This window comes from Monodelphis domestica, chromosome 1, assembly GCF_027887165.1.
Source record: "Monodelphis domestica isolate mMonDom1 chromosome 1, mMonDom1.pri, whole genome shotgun sequence".
Taxonomy (NCBI): domain Eukaryota; kingdom Metazoa; phylum Chordata; class Mammalia; order Didelphimorphia; family Didelphidae; genus Monodelphis; species Monodelphis domestica.
In genome coordinates, this window is record NC_077227.1 from 611,631,973 (window position 1) to 611,648,084 (window position 16,112).

At 34.7% G+C, this 16,112-nt stretch overlaps 1 protein-coding gene across 6 annotated transcripts in view; it reads right to left on the minus strand.

Moving 5' to 3' along the window:
- The window catches only part of CFAP61 (cilia and flagella associated protein 61), a 402,581-nt gene that overhangs the window by 283,463 nt on the left and 103,006 nt on the right, over nucleotides 1-16,112 (minus strand). For 5 of the 6 annotated variants that reach the window (XM_056813840.1, XM_056813842.1, XM_056813839.1 and 2 more), the window contains 3 exons: nucleotides 13,207-13,280; nucleotides 11,669-11,767; nucleotides 4,621-4,778 (listed from right to left, as the gene is read on the minus strand). In XM_056813840.1, the coding sequence (XP_056669818.1) occupies nucleotides 4,621-4,778; nucleotides 11,669-11,767; nucleotides 13,207-13,280 (331 nt within the window). The remainder of the gene's footprint in view (nucleotides 1-4,620; nucleotides 4,779-11,668; nucleotides 11,768-13,206; nucleotides 13,281-16,112) is intronic. The other variant, XM_056813843.1, reaches the window with a different exon arrangement.

Genomic DNA, 16,112 nt, shown 5'->3' on the forward strand with positions numbered 1-16,112 from the left:
GTGATATGAAGAGATTGCATTTATTATTTCTTCTTTTCTGCATTTGTTTGACATATTTTTATACCCTAGTACATGGTCAATCTTTGTGAATGTACAATATGCAGCTAAAAAGAAGGTGTATTCCTTTTTGTCCCTATTTATTTTTCTCCGTATATCTATTAACTCTAATTTCCCCAAGATTTCATTTACATCTCTTATCTCTTTCTTATTTATTTTTTAATTTGATTTATCTAGATTTGATAGTGGCAAGTTCAGATCTCCCTCTAGTATAGTTTTTTTTATCTATTTCATCCTTGAGCTCCACTAGTTTCTCCTTTAGAAATTTGGATGCTATGTCATTTGGTGCATACATGTTGATTACTGATATTTCCTCATTGTCTATACTGCCTTTTATCAGGATGTAGTTACCTTCCATATCCCTTTTAATCAGATCTATTTTTACTTTGGCTTTGTCAGATATCATAATGGCAAATCCTGCCTTCTTTCTCTCAGTTGAGGCCCAATAGATTTTGCTCCAACCTTTAATTCTATCCTCGTGAGTGTCTACCCACATCATGTGTTTCTTGTAGGCAACATATGGTAGGATTTTGTTTTCTAATCCACTCTGCTATTTGTTTTCATTTTATGGGTAAGGTCATTCCACTCACGTTCAAAGTTACAATTGCCACTTGTATATTCCCCATCATTTTGATATCCTCTCCTAGTTTTGTCCCTTCTTCTTTTGCTGTATCCTTTTAAACCAGTGGTTTGCTTTTAATCAGTCCCCCTAATCCCTGCCCTTAATATGCTTCCCTTTCTGCCCCCTCCCTTTTTGTTCCCTTATTAAGGTCTGTTTTTTTTAAGGTCTGTTAAGTTCCTTCCCCCCCTTTCCCTCCCCTTTTGTACTCCCTGTCCCCCTTAGTTTTCCCTTCTCACTTACCCTGTAGAGTAAGATAGAATTTGATATCCCAATGGATCTAGATGCTCTTCCCTCTCAGAATTGATTTCACTGAGAGTAAGGTTTAAGTATTACCTATTAGCACTCTCTTCCTCTCCTTCTTCCCCTCCCCTTCCCATGTGCCTGTTTGTGTGGTATAGATTAACCCATTTATCTTATTTCTTCAAGTTTCTCTTGGTGCCATCTTCTATTCCCTCCTCCCTTTTTCTTTTTTTGCATTTCATCTTATACTACTTATTATCCCAATTTCTTCCTGTGAATGATTCTTCTAATTACTATAATAGTTAATATAATTTTTGAGAGTTACAAATATCATTTTCCCATGTATTAATATAAACAATTTGATCTTATTGAAGTTCTTAAAGAACAAAATTTGAATAATAAAACAGTTTTCCCCTTTCCCTCTCTTTCTTATTTACTTTTTCATGTTTCTCTTGATTGTTGTATTTGGATATCAAACTTTCCACTTAGTTCTGGTCTTTTCTTTACAAATATTTGGCAGTCTATTTTTTGAATGCCCATACTTTCCCCTAGAAGAATATAGTCAGTTTTGATGGGTAGGTGATCCTTGGTTGAAGACCTAATTCTCTTGCCTTTCTGAATATCATATTCCAAGCCTTTTGGTCCTTTAGTGTGGAAGCTGCCTGATCTTGTGTAATCCTGATTGGTGCTCCTTGATATCTGAATTGTCTCTTTTTGACTTCTTATAAAAATTTCTCCTTAGCATGGAAGCTCTTCAATTTGGCAATTACATTCTGGGGAATTGTCTTTGAGGATTTAGTGTAGAGGGTGTTCTATGAACTCTTTCAATGTCTATTGAATCAATGCCCCCCCCCCCCCTTGTTCAAGCACATCAGGACAGTTTTCTTGGATAATTTCTTGTAGTGTGATGTCAAGATTTCTGTTTATTTCTGGGTTTTCAGGTTGGCCAATGATTCTCAAATTGTCTCTTTGTGATCGGTTTTCCTGATCCGTCATCTTGTCAGTGAGATATTTTATGTTTTCTTCTATTTTGTTAGTCTTTTGACTTTGCTCTATTAATTCTTGCTGCTTTGAAAGATTATTGGTTTCCAATTGCCCAATTCTGGTCTTTAAGGCCTGGTTTTCTGCTATATTCTTTTGATTTTCTGCTATAATCTTCTGATTTTCCTTTTTCAGTTTAGACTATCCTACTTTCCGTGGCTTCCAGCTATTTCTCCAATTGGGAATTCTTGTCCTTTAAACTGTTATTTTCTTTTTGAACTATTTGCCACTTTTCTTGCCAGAAGGCTTCCATCTTCTTGGTAAGCTCCAATTTAAATTCTCTAAGAGCTTGTGGCCAATTTCCATTTTGGGGGGGAAGGTTTTGGTGCATTTATTTGTATTCTGTCTTCTGCTGTTTCCTCTGTAGTCTGGATTTTACCTCTGTAAAAATTATCCAGAGTCAACCCCTTCTCATTTTTCTTAGTGTTGAGAAGTTGTTCCTGGACACTGCCATCACTATGGTGGTTTTTCCTTCCCTTTCCAGTCAGATACCTGAGTGAGGAGGGCAGGCTCTCTGTGTATGGAGCTAAGGAGCAAGGATTTTGCCTGAGGCCAGCTCTCAAGTCTCTGCAGTTTCTGCTGTTTTCTGCCCTTCTCTGTGCTATCTCCCCAAAGGCTCCCACAGTCTGTGCTCTTCAGTCTGCTGGGGTTTCAGGTTTAGCTGCTCTCAGGGGTAGGCCTTTGGAGGTCTTAGTTAGCTGCCAAGAACCTAGAGGTGCTCCTCACTCACTCTAGTGGTGCCCCTTGCTCACTCACTGATTCTAGTGTGCACTGGCTCTGACTCTGGCTCCATAGGTGGGTTGGGGTAGGGTGGATCAGCTCACATTTTGGTGGATGCTTTTTCACCCCTTATGGTATGGAAGTGCCCAAATCCTGTGTACCTTCAATTCTGCACCCTACTGTAGAATCCCTTTGCTCATATGAATTTGTTTTTTTTGGCCTTTTGAGGTAGTCTATATTGGTAGGTGTTGAGGAGAGGAAGTGTTCTATGTCTAGACTGCTGCCATGTTTACCTGGGAGTCTCTATCCTCCTTTTAAAAGGTAATTCTTTGAGGGTAGGGACCACTTTACATTTGCATTATTGAAATTATTCCTCTAATTGTAAGGTACATTTTATTATTGATATTTTCAGTCCTTTTCAATCAGGTCCAATTCTCAATGACCTTTGGAACTTTTCTTGGCAGAGATACTGTAGTTTGCCATTTCCTTCTCCAGCTCATTTGACAGAGAAGAAACTGAAGCAAACAGTAAAGTGACTTGCCCAGAGTTATATAGTTAATAAGTGTCTGAGGACAGATTTGAACTCAGATGAGTCTTCTGATCCTAAGCCCAGTGCTCTATCTACTGTACTACCTATAAATGCTTCTTAATTCATATCTCATTCACTCATTAATTCATTATTGTTAGTTATTGGGTAGAATAGACATCAATCTTTAATGGTCACTTATTAAACAGAAACAGGCAGGGACAGCCAAGAAGCATAATGGATAGAGAGGTCAGGCCTGGAATTGGCAGGACCTGGTTCAAATCTGGCCTCAGACACTTCTTGGTGTACATTCTTATGCAAGTTGCTTAACCTTGTTTGTCTAGCCTTTGTCTTAGAGTTGTAACTGGGACAGAAAGTAAAAAAGAAAAAAGAAAAGAAAAACAGAAACAAAGTCCCTAGAAAACATTTTATTTGAGATTGGTTTCATGAATGGTATTCTAAAGAAACTAAGGCAGGCTTGGACAATGATAGAGATACCGTAACATCTGACCTCACTGTAGCAGTTAAAGGTTTATTGGGTAGGCAAAGAGAAACAAAGAGGTGATCTACAAGAATTAAATATTTTTTAAAGTTTACTTGGAATATTTTTCCATGGTTAAAAGATTCATGTTCTTTCCCTCCTCTTTCCCTCCCCACTCTTGGAGCTGACAAGCAATTTCCACTGGGTTATATACATGTATCATTGTTCTAAACCTATTTCCATATTATTCATATTTGTAATAGTGTTCTTCTAAAGCCAAAGCTCCAGTCATATATCCATTGAAGTACATAATCAATTATATGTTTTTCTTCTGCAAGAATGAAATATTTTATATATGAAGATATATGGAGTGATTAAAAATATGATAAAATGAAAGATATGTATAGTAATCCATTTAATAATTTTTCCAATAATTCTAATTTGCTCTTTTCTACGATTTTGGTTTGAGAAAGAGGGAAAGTTGTGTTTTATTTAAAACAGCATTTGCTGATAGAGGTAATATTACAATGTGTCATTCACAGGGACTGGGTTTGAGATCTGAGAAGTCTATAATGTTCACTATTTCAGCTATTATATTGGCTTTGATATGATGAGGATGATAAAAATTATGTAAAATGAAGACATTTCATTATTAGTTTTATTCTAAAGTATAATAAGCCACTTAGGAGATAGAATGTTCTCCTGCACTGGAGGTCTTCAAACAAAGGCTGGATCTAAATTGAACCAGAAGACCTCTGAGGTCCCTTCCAACCTTTGGATTCTGTGACTTTCTGCACCTTTCCCTCCCACCCCATTTTGAATAAAACCCTAGTAATATTAAGCTCTGCAATAATTCTATATAAGAATATCATGGCAAAACTTGTCGTAAAATATGGACTTTAATCTCTAGAAAATTTAAACAACAATACTTGCCTTGTTTCGTATTTCTCATCAATACAAAACAACTGGATACAGAAAGCAGATGGTTCACCTTTGTAAACAGGTCGAAAGTCTTCTTCATCAATTGTTAGGCTCGCTTTAGATGCTTTTCCAAAATCAGATGATGTTTCAGAAAGAGGAGTTCCTACTTTCTAGGGCAAAAAAAGAGGCAAGGGACCAAATGCAAGTTTTTCTTTTCCTCAGTTTAATGAGCTCCTGGTTGCATCATCTCAGCATTATTGTATTACAAGTACAGGTGTGAACTTTTCACCTGGGAGAACAACACATTCTGAGATGAGCTTGAATCTAAGGAGGCATAGTTTATGAGACATCCAAATTTTAAAAGGTGAATAATTTGAATAATCATGTAAAAGTCATAAAGCTAATTATTTCAATTGGATATTTTAAAAACCAGGATATAATGCAAAAATAGACTCACCTAATTGTCCATTATGGATTCGGTCTTAATAAAATGTTGCTAGTGGAATTAGGTGATCTCACAGTTGGAGGGGGTACAGTACCAACTGGACAACAAAGACTTTGGGCCTATTATAGCCCTTAATAGGAAAGTAATAAAGAAGTCCAGGTCTAAATTTGGGGAAAGGTGACTAATTGGAACTATTATCAATCAATTAATGGGCATCCACTATATACTCACACTATTCTAAACCTTTAAGGAGATTAAGTAGAATATGTGGCATGGTTCCTGCTCAGAGTACTTATACTCTACCCAAAGAGCCAAATTTATGCATATTAAACTTTTGGGTAGAAACTAGACAAGTTTTTCTAGGTTCATGACTTATATCCTGACCATTATTTAGATTTAGCTAGATGAAACCATGGATAGAATGTTGGACTTATAGTCAGGAAGACTTGATTTGAGATCTCACCCTTAGACACTTACTAGCTGTCTAACCTTAGGCAACTCACTTTTCAATGCCTCAATTTCTTCATCTATAAAAAGGGAATAATAGCAGCAGCTAATATACTGGGTTGTTATAAGGTCCAAATGAGGAACACATTATACAAATATTAGCTATTATTGTGTTCAATATTTGCTGAAGACCTACTATATTGAAAACATTGTTTCCAGATGCTTTAAAAAATAATAAGATACATTCTTTGTTTTTAAGTGGGTTTTAATTTAGTAAGGAAGATAAGGCATTTATATAAAAAATAAAAATAATATGAGCCACAGGGCGTCAGAAGAGAAATAATTTCTAGGTGGCAGTGACGAAGAAAAATTTCACAGAAATGGCACTTAAGTGCAGTTTTGAAAGATATGTCATTAAAAAAAAACCTCACCTTCCACTTTAGAATTAATACTATGTATTGGTTCTAAGGCAGAAGAGTAGTAATGTCTAGGCAATGGGGGTAAAGTGTCTTGCTCCAAGTAACACAGCTAGGAAATGGCTAAGGCCACATATGAACCCAGGACTTCCCATTTCTGGGTCTGACTCTCAACTCATTGAGCTACCCAGCTTCCCCAGATGTGTCATTTCCATAGGCTCAAATAGAGTAAGGTAATCCTGTTATGTCTAGGATCTCAAAACAAATGGAGATGACACAGCAGAGTGATAAACAGATCTGAAATGCAGCTAAATCTGGCTCTGAAAGGTTTTTACAGATTCATCCTTTACCTTGACACTAACCTCTCACCATCCAACCACAGCTATAAACACTAGACACCTGGGGAAGGGTCATATTGATGACCATATACACTCTCCCCACCCCCCAGCTCCTTTCCTTTGGGTGGGTGCACAAATGAGAGAGATATGGACTTACCCAAATGGGAATTCCTCCTTAAGAAAAAGATAGTATTGTTGTACCTTTCCTGTGTTGCATAAATTTACCTGGTTTTTATATAGGCAGTCCAAGCTACTTAAAGGCACCATAGTCAGCCAAACTGAACAAATCTATACCAATACCAACAACTCCTTCCTCCTATTTAAATATTTCCAGTAATGGGGAGTACACTACTAAAAAGGCAATAAACCCAATTGGGGATGAGGGGGCAGTAGGAGGGTCACTTGTTACTCCTAGCCTCAGGGCTGATCTAGTCTGCTACATTAGTCATGAGCCTAACCTCTGCTTTTGGAAGCCTTAACAACAGTATGTGGATAGGACAGGAAAAGGCAGAACTTTGGGAAATGCCCATATTCATGGGGCAGGAGGAGGAAGAGAAGTCAATGAAGAAAGCAGAAGAATGATAGTAAATTAGGAAGAGAATCTGGATAGGAAGGAGAGAGTTGAACAAAAGAAACCATAGTAGGTAGAACCAAAGGGGCATATTCCCAGAGAATAATCAATCTTGGAGGCCCAAAAATCCTTTTTAGAAGGAAATCTGGAAAAAAGCTACATCTTAATAATTACTATTGACCGAATATAACCACAACAAAATTCATAATGCATGAGAATTTCCAGGATAGGATACAATAGTAGGCAACAGCTCAACAGAAATGACCGTTTTAAGAAAAATGACCTTTTAAAGCAGAGAAGAGTTGATTACCAATTCTAGGTAAGTATTGCCCTGACAAATAAGATCCTGGATGCAGAGTGTACTCTGTGAGGAGAGAAAGGTCTGACTTGACTTTGCTACATGTATTCCTTACATATGGGTCTAATTACATTATATTCTAAGTTTGAGCTCACTCTTACCATGAATGTTTTATGTACATAAAAGAAAGTGTGCCCCAGACTTATTGGGGGAATGTTTTGTAGCTACTGTGCTTAATGTGCCATTTTAGTAAATGCTACTGACTATTAATGGAGGTAAAACAGTGACCTAGAGTGTTAAAAGTGTGGATTCAAAGAATATCCTTGGAACTGGAGAGTAGCTGTTGCCTTCTGGGTACTTAACTTAAACCCATGGGTTTAAGTTCAATTTGGGGATAGTAATACAGGGAGAGGTGTTAAATTTGTATACCCAATGTTCAAGGTTCAATCTAGGAGGGGCTTTGAAAATATTCAATTGAATTATAAAAAACTAACACAAAGTGTTTTAATTTGACATAATTTATGTCATTTGAACCTCACAAGAACCCTGAGAGAAGGTATTGCAGATATATTTGACCCCATTTTACATGATGAATAAACTGAAGTTCAGTGGTTGATAACCCAACTAGTTTAGTGTTGAAATTTAATAAAATTATCTAATATCAGAGTGCTTTAAAATTAACAAAATTTTTCACATTGTATTATTTCATTTGGTACCATCTTACTCTTACTACCCATGTGTATCCTAAAATAAGTCACTTAAAATCTCTGAATCTTAATTTCCTCACCTGTCAAATAAAAGGTTTGGAATAGATTACTCCTAAGGTCTAAGAGTTCTAAACTTTTTTTAAATAGTATTTTCTTCTCCCCAACCAATTACAATGTAAAACAATTTTTAGCATTCTTTAAAAAAAAAAAACATTTTGAGTTCAAATCCTCTCCATCCCTCCCCTCCCTGAGGCAATCTGATAAGAGATTTTTTTTGTATGCAATCATGTAAAACATTTCTCCATATTAGTCATTTTGTGGAACAGATCTCTATCAAAAAAGAAGGAAGGAGGAGGAGGAGAAGGGCAAGGAGGAGAATATTTTGGTTTGCATTCATAATCCCTCAGTGCTTTCTCTGGAGGCATATGGCATTTTTCATCATGAGTCCTTTGGAACTATCTTAGATCACTGTATTACTGAGAATAACTAGGTTATTCACACTTGTTTATCAAACAATATTGCTGTTACTGTGTACAATGTTCTTGTGGTTCTGTTCATTTCACTTTGCATCGGTTCATGTAAGTCTTCCCCAGTTTTTCTAAAATCATACTGCTCATCATTTCTTATAGTATAATAGTATTCATTTACAATCATATATCATAACTTGTTCAGTCAAATCCAATTGATATATATCCCCTCAACTTCCGATACCTTGTCACCACAAAAAAGAGTTCCTAGAAATATTTTTGTACAAATAGATCTCTCCCCCCCCCCTTTTTTTTTTTTTTATCTCTGGGATATAGACCCAGTCCTGGTGTTTCTGAATTAAAGGATACATAAAGTTTTATGGCCCTTTGGGCACAATTCCAAATTGCTCTCTAGAATGGTTGGATCAGATCACAACTCCACCAAGAGTATATTTGTGTCCCAATTGTCCCACATCCTCTTTGAAATTTATCCTTTTCCTTTTCTGTCATATTGGCCAATCTGATAGATGTGAGGTGGTACTTCAGTATTGTTTTAATTTGCTTTCTCTAATCAAGAGTGGTTTAGAGCATTCATATGATTATAGATAACTCTCTTTATCTGAAAACACATCATTTGATCATTTATCAATTGGAGAATAATTTGAATTTTTATAAAATTGATTCTGTTCTTTATATTTAAGACATTAGACCTTTATCAGAACTACTTGCTATAAAAAATTTTCCACAGCTTTTTGCTTCCCTTATTTTTTGTTTTCTTTTGTTTGTACAAAACCTTTTAAATTTAATACAATCAAAATTATCCATTTTACATCCTCTAATGCTCTCTGTTTCTTGTTTGGTCATAAATTCTTCCCTTATCCATAGATCTGACAGGTAAACTATATATATATATATATATGCTCTCCTAATTTGCTTATGTTATCATCTGTTTTGTCCAAATCATGTACCCATGTTGGTCTTATCTTGGTATACAGTGTGAGATGGTCTAACAGTTCTCTACCACAATGTTTTCTACTTTTCACAAGTTTTTGTCAAAAAGAGAGTTATTGTCCCAAAAGTTTTTATCTTTTAAGTTATCAAACACTAAATTACTGTGGTCATTATTTCTAGGTACTGTGTACCTAGTATATTCCACTGAATTCGCCACTATTTCTTAGCTAGTACCAAATGGTTTTGATGATTGCTACTTTGTATTACTGTTTGCAATCTGGTAAGCTAGGTCACCTTCTTTTACTTTTTCTTCCCTTCCCCTCCCCCATTCCTTGATATTCTTGACCTTTTGTTCTTCAAAATGAATTTTATTATTTTTTCTGTCTCTATAAAATAATTTTTGGACAGTTTGATTGGTATGATACTGAAGATGATTAATTTAGATTGTAATTTTTGTTACATTTGCTCAGCTACCCATAAGCAATTAATACCTTTTCAGTTGTTTATATGACTTTATATATGACTTTATTTGTGTGAAAAATATTTTGCAATTGTGTTTATATAATTCCTGGGCTTATCTTGGTAGGTAGACTCCTAAATGTTTTATATTATCTAGCATTCATTTAAGTGGAATTTGTTTTTTCTACCTCTTGCTGCTGGGCTTTGTTGGCAATATAAAGAAATGCTCATGGTTTATGTGGGTTTATTTTATATCCTGCAACTTTCTTGAAGTTGTTAATTTAGTTCATCTAATTTTTTAGTTGATTCTCTAGGTTTCTTTATGTATGCCATCATATCATCTGTGAAGAATGATAGTTTTGTTTCTTCATTGCCTATTCGAATTCCTTCAATTTCTTTTTTCCCTCTTATTGCAATAGCTAGCATTTCTAATACAATATTGAATAATAATGGTGATAAATGGGAATCCTTGATTCACTCCTGATCTTATTGATAAAGCTTCTGACTGAAATTTTTGATACTTTCATCCCAATAACTGTGAAACCAGGCTTCCTAAAGAATTTAATCTAATCATAACAATATATACAGAAAGATTTTGGTTTCTTCTGGTGCAGGTCCCCAAAAGTAAAGTACTCAATCAGATTGAGTGGTAGTGCAATCTTGGAGCAAATAATAAAATGTCTTTGAAACTTATAACTTTTGTGTCCCTGACCTAAAAGTCAAATGTTCACAAATGCTTTCCTTAACACTTACATCTACTTTTATTACCCCCTTTTTTGATTTATCTCTTTGGAAAATAGAAATACCTTAAAAACCACAGGAGTAATCAAGACAATGACCCAAGACAATTCCAAAGGATCCTTGATGAAAAATGCTATCCACCTTCAGAGGAGAGCTGATGAATTCTGCAGATTGAAGCAGTTTTTTTTTCATTTTCTTTATTTTTCTCATTTGGGGATGAAGGGGGTCTTCTTTTGCAACACAGATGATAAGAAAATATGTTTTACGTGACTTCACATGAATAATTAATAACATATTGCTTGGCTTTTCAAGGGTTGAAGGAGAGGAGGAAAGAGATAATGTGGAACTCAGAATTTAAAAAATATATATTTACACACAAATGGAAAATAATGAAATAAATTCTTAAAAATATATATTTTTAAAAACTTTAGAAATCCCAAAGGAGGAATAGCTGAAGGATGGTAGTGATTTTGGGGTCATATTTCTGAAAATCAATTTAATAATGGCCATTTAGTCAAAATATTACTGTTAACATTTTTTAATCCAATAATTCAAATGCATCATTGAAATGTTACAAAAGCACAAATCATTAAAAACTGCTTGAAACCCTCATCACTAAACACATATTTATTGAGTGCAGTGCTTGCTATAGGAGAAGTAGCAATATGTGTTCCTAGGCCTAGGGTATTTCAAGTCATGTTTCTTTCAAATGAAGAATTACTGAGTTGGAAAAAGAAAATATGCATCATGGAATCAAGATTCATAAATCTAGAGCTAGAAGAGATCTGAGATATCACCTAGTCTTAACACTCTTATTTTACAAATGAGAAAATCAAAGGCCAAAGAAGTTAAAGCTAAGGTCACAAAGATTATAAGTAGCAGAGAGAATCTGAACCCAGGTTCTCTTTTTCCAGACAGGAAATCCTCTAGTGATCATAGTGATCTCAATACTATATTAATGTGAGAAGGTTTGGTGAAGGTATTTTAATAGACATTAGTTGAATGAATAAATAAGGCCATGAGTTGTGAGAAAGATCCTGAAAGGGGAACCAATTATAGGTTAAGAGAGGAAGAGAGGGCTATCTGCACTGCTGGTGGGAAATATCCTGGGTGAGCAAAATTTTAAGGACAAAGGCATTCGAGTAGGAATTACGCAGTTTTTTGTTTGGATGAGCAAATAACCAGGAAATCCATTTTCAAATAACTTAATAAAACCTTACAATTAGTTCTTCAGGTTGGATACTTAAACTTGATGATGAAGCAGAAGAAGGATATATAGGCAAGTGTTCCTGAATGATTTCTTCCTTAGACTCTGTGAACTAAAAAAGAGAATGGTAGAAGAATGACAGAAGAATTAGGGATAATTAACAATGTTATCCTTGGCTTTGTTTTTATACTAAACTCAAAACTTTTATAAAGTATTTCTAGATTATATTTCACATTTCTGCTTTATCTAACATACCATCCATATAAAGGCAGTTACTAATTTACATAGCAGCTTGTGTTTCAAAAGTGTTAGTAAGTTGCTTTTCTGAAACTTGGAATGTATTTTCTCCTCTCAAAACAGCAATGGGTAGGTTGCAAGGTCAACCTACAAAAATCTATTTAACTTATGATATAGCTTAAACAGTCTATGAAAATGATACAGAACATTTAGTACTAGCAACACTATATATCCCATAATATAATCATGTCAATTTGCCCTGTCTCACCCCAATTACATTTAGAATCACAGAATTTCATTGTTGGAAGAGATCTTGGAAGCCTTCTGATATAACCTATACCTGATGAATAATTTCTTCTATAATAATCTAACATCATCAACAGTCTCCAGACAAGGGCCTGATGGAGAGAGTAAGAGAGGAACCATTAGCCTCTAGAGGTAGTCTTTTCTCCTTTTGAAGCTACCTTAATTTTTGGAAGCTTTCTTCACCTCCTTGCAGCAGTGGCCATTTTACTGCAGTTATCTCGGGCCAGGGATCAAATTTTCAAATAATTTAAGACATTATGTCCTCTTAATTTCCTCTCAACATATTTGTCAACGTCTTTCCTAAAGCATGGCACCCATTCATTCCTAAAACATGGCACCCAGAATTAAACTAAATGACTAAGATGCATTCTGATCAGGGTACCATTCTAAACTCTATAGCAATGTCCCAGAATAACATTCTGGCTTTCCATCCCTATTTATCTACTGGAAATGCTCTCTTAGCAGAAACCAATGATCTAACTGGTAAATTCAATGATCTATATTTTTCAGGCCTCAATATCCTTGATGTCTTTATAGCAGTTATCAATGTGGGTTATTGCCTCCATGTTATTATTAAGTCCTAATTTACCTTATACTTGTCTCACTCTTTTTCTTTAGTTGCCAATATTTTATCATCTTCCACTTTCCCTTTGAACATGCGTGTCCTACAGGGTTTAGTTTCCATTCCTCATCTCTGGATATGCCCCCCTCCCCCCTCCCTGATCTGATCACCATGGCTTTATTTGTAAACATTATGGAGAAGATTTCTAAATCAATGTATCCAATTTAATCTTTTCCCTGATATCTATTTACATTTTACCTGCCAGTTAACAGGAGTAGAAAAGCTATCTACCATACATTCAAAGCATCAGAGGCATTAGTGATGGTTCGTAATATTTCTAAAATATACTTGACTAAAACATGTAAGCCTTCAGTTTGATTTACAAATAATTTCTAATAAATAATAAAAGTTCCATATTCTATATTTCAATTAATTGTTTTAATTACCAGACTAGGTATGTCTTCTTTAAATGATGATACTTCTGTTCTTTGGCTCATCTGGACACTTAAAATTTTCTCCACTGTACATTTGGGGGGAAAAAGTCACATTAAATTTATGTGTAATATAAATAACACCCTAAATTATAGTAGAAAATAAAGCATATATTCAGCATTTATGTGATAATTATAAAATATTAATTTTATATTAGATTAGACTTTATAATGACCAGAATTTATAGAATTTGGTTTTTCTTTTAAGGTTTTTGAAAAAATTTTGAGAATGGGATATATTATCATAATTAGATATGTTAGATATATTATCAGCAATCAAATGGGAATTGTTTTCCTTTGGCTTGCAAATAAAAAGGGGAGCAATTTATTGTAAGTTAGAGCTTTAAGCACCTTATTGCTTTAAACTTTTTAAATGTATCATTGGGGCAGCTAGGTAGCACCAGGTCTGGAGTCGGAAGAACTTGGCTTCAAATCTGGCCTCAGATACTTCCTAGCTGTGTGACACCAGATAAGTCACTTAACCCTGATTATCTAGCCCTTGCTACTCTACAATCTTGGAATTTATACTAATAAAAGGTAAGAGTTTTTTTTAATGTAATAGAATAAAATGTATTAATAAATACTGTAGCTCCTATATATTTTATGATATGTCTTTTATAAATTTACTTTTGCACAGAAGGAAACTCAAAAGGAAACAACAGACAGGCAGTTTTGAAAGTCACACATTGAATTTATTATATATATTTAAAAATACATAAAAAGTAAATTGTATATAGTAGATGATTTCACATATAATCTTTTTCTGATCTACTATGAAAGTTGTAGGGGTTTAGTAATATAAATTTTAAAATATGTCTTTTACTAAAATAAGTGGGAAGTATTATTTCTTGTTTTGATTGAAGCTTAAGCAATCATTGGGATAGCAATTAGAGAAAGGACAGCACTGAGGCTCATTTTGTTCCTTTTCCTTCCTTTCCACTGTACTTTATTACTTACCTGATTCTCACTCCACTGGTATTTCTGAGCCATGACATCTGGTGCCTGCCTTTGGGGCTCAGATCAGCTCAACCCCAGGATGTTTTGCCCAGCTGCTATAGCTTCTTTGAAGTATAGTAGCAGCTGCAATATAGATCCTGGGGGTTCATCTGAGACTCAACAGTACCTGCTGCCAGTATGGGAGTTGGTTTTGTCTTTTCATTCTGTACTATGGCAATGAACATTTTTTAGGCTCAGAGGCACCTCTTGGATTCTCTTTGCTTTCTATTCTTCCATTTCTATTAATGCCTAATACTAGCAAGTGGAATGAGTCCCTTGAATGGTTCTGAGCCCCCAAATGGACACTGGCTACCAATACTTTACCATTTGTTTTTTTAAAAGAGATATGAAAGAAATGATACAAGACCAACAAGAGGAAAATACAATCATGAGGGAATTTGGGAGGAACAAAGAAAGGGAATGATTAGATTGAGGATAGAATGAAGAGCTATATATATGATAGAATTTGATATAAGAGAGGAGAAATAGAGAAAGCCCCTTTAGAACTGAGGAAAATGATTTGGGGAAAATAAAATGTTAAAACACTCCCAGTCACTTGAACTTCTCTTGACTAATCAAATTAGATTTGACTGTTAAGGGAGGAATCAGTCAGCACAAAAACCCTATATTGCCTACAAGAGGTTTGCAGTTTCTATAGACAGCAGAAACATACCTTTGAACCTAAAAGAGATGCATAAATAATATCCCAAGTTGAGTTATTACATAATTTTTCCTGTAAAAATGGTACTTTCTCATTTTAAGTTTCTCTGTGACAAAACACCAGAAAATACTATTTAAAATACAACCTAAGATTTCTCCCCACAAGTACTAAAGAAGCAAATTGGATTTGTAATGAACTCAAGATCCAGGTGACTTAAATATTTGACAGCCTAATATTCATGGCAATTACCAACTACAGTTACTAATTACCTTAACTAAAGTGTTGTGTAGTATTGCAGTACATTATTAAGCAGCTGCCACATTCCTCCCCTGAGGTGGCTGCATTTCAGAAGTGGGTGAAGTGATCCTTTATATCCCTTTCCAAGGTCACTAGGGTTTTGTGAAGTTGAATTAATGTTCATAATGTGCTTCAAGATTCTAAGATGAAAGGTACTATAGTAGTAGTATGCAAAACAGAAATGAAATCTAACATGACTGACTTCATAAAATCTCATTGAAATTTACTTATTTTATGGAAACCTGAGAATGACAAGAATTTGGGAAGAACAATGTCCTAGTTAAATAAAATGGAACACAAACCACCAATAATCACATGAAAAATATTCAAAACCAGCAACAAATAAAGAAATACAACTCTAAAGTAGAATCTTATGCCTGTTGAATCATCAAAGATAGTATAAGATGAAAAAAATTTGAAGTTCACACAGCTTTGGGAAAATAGCCATGGAGACCTTCTGGGGAAGCAATGAACTGGCCTAAGCATTTTGGAAAACAATATGGAATTGTACAATAAAATTTACAAAATATTCTTTCCCTTTGACCCAGAGAACCCACTATTAGGTTTATACCTTAAATAGGTCATTGGTAGGAAAAAAAGAACTGTCTGTACAAAAACATTAAATAGCAGGAGTTGTGATAAGAAAAACAAAACAGATGTGTCCAATGACTGGGAAATGGAATAAATTGGTAAATGAGCATACTAAAATAATACCACATAGAAAAGGACAAAGATGAAGAAAAAACATGTAAGACCTGAAATTTCTACCCCCACTCTAATTAAGCTAGAAACAGAAGGCCCAATCTACTCAAATGAATCAAAGTTGTAAACTAGGTGTGAACAAATACTTAATTAACCTAGGAGTAGAGTATTTTATTGATTGGATGATGACAGATGTCACTCAAAA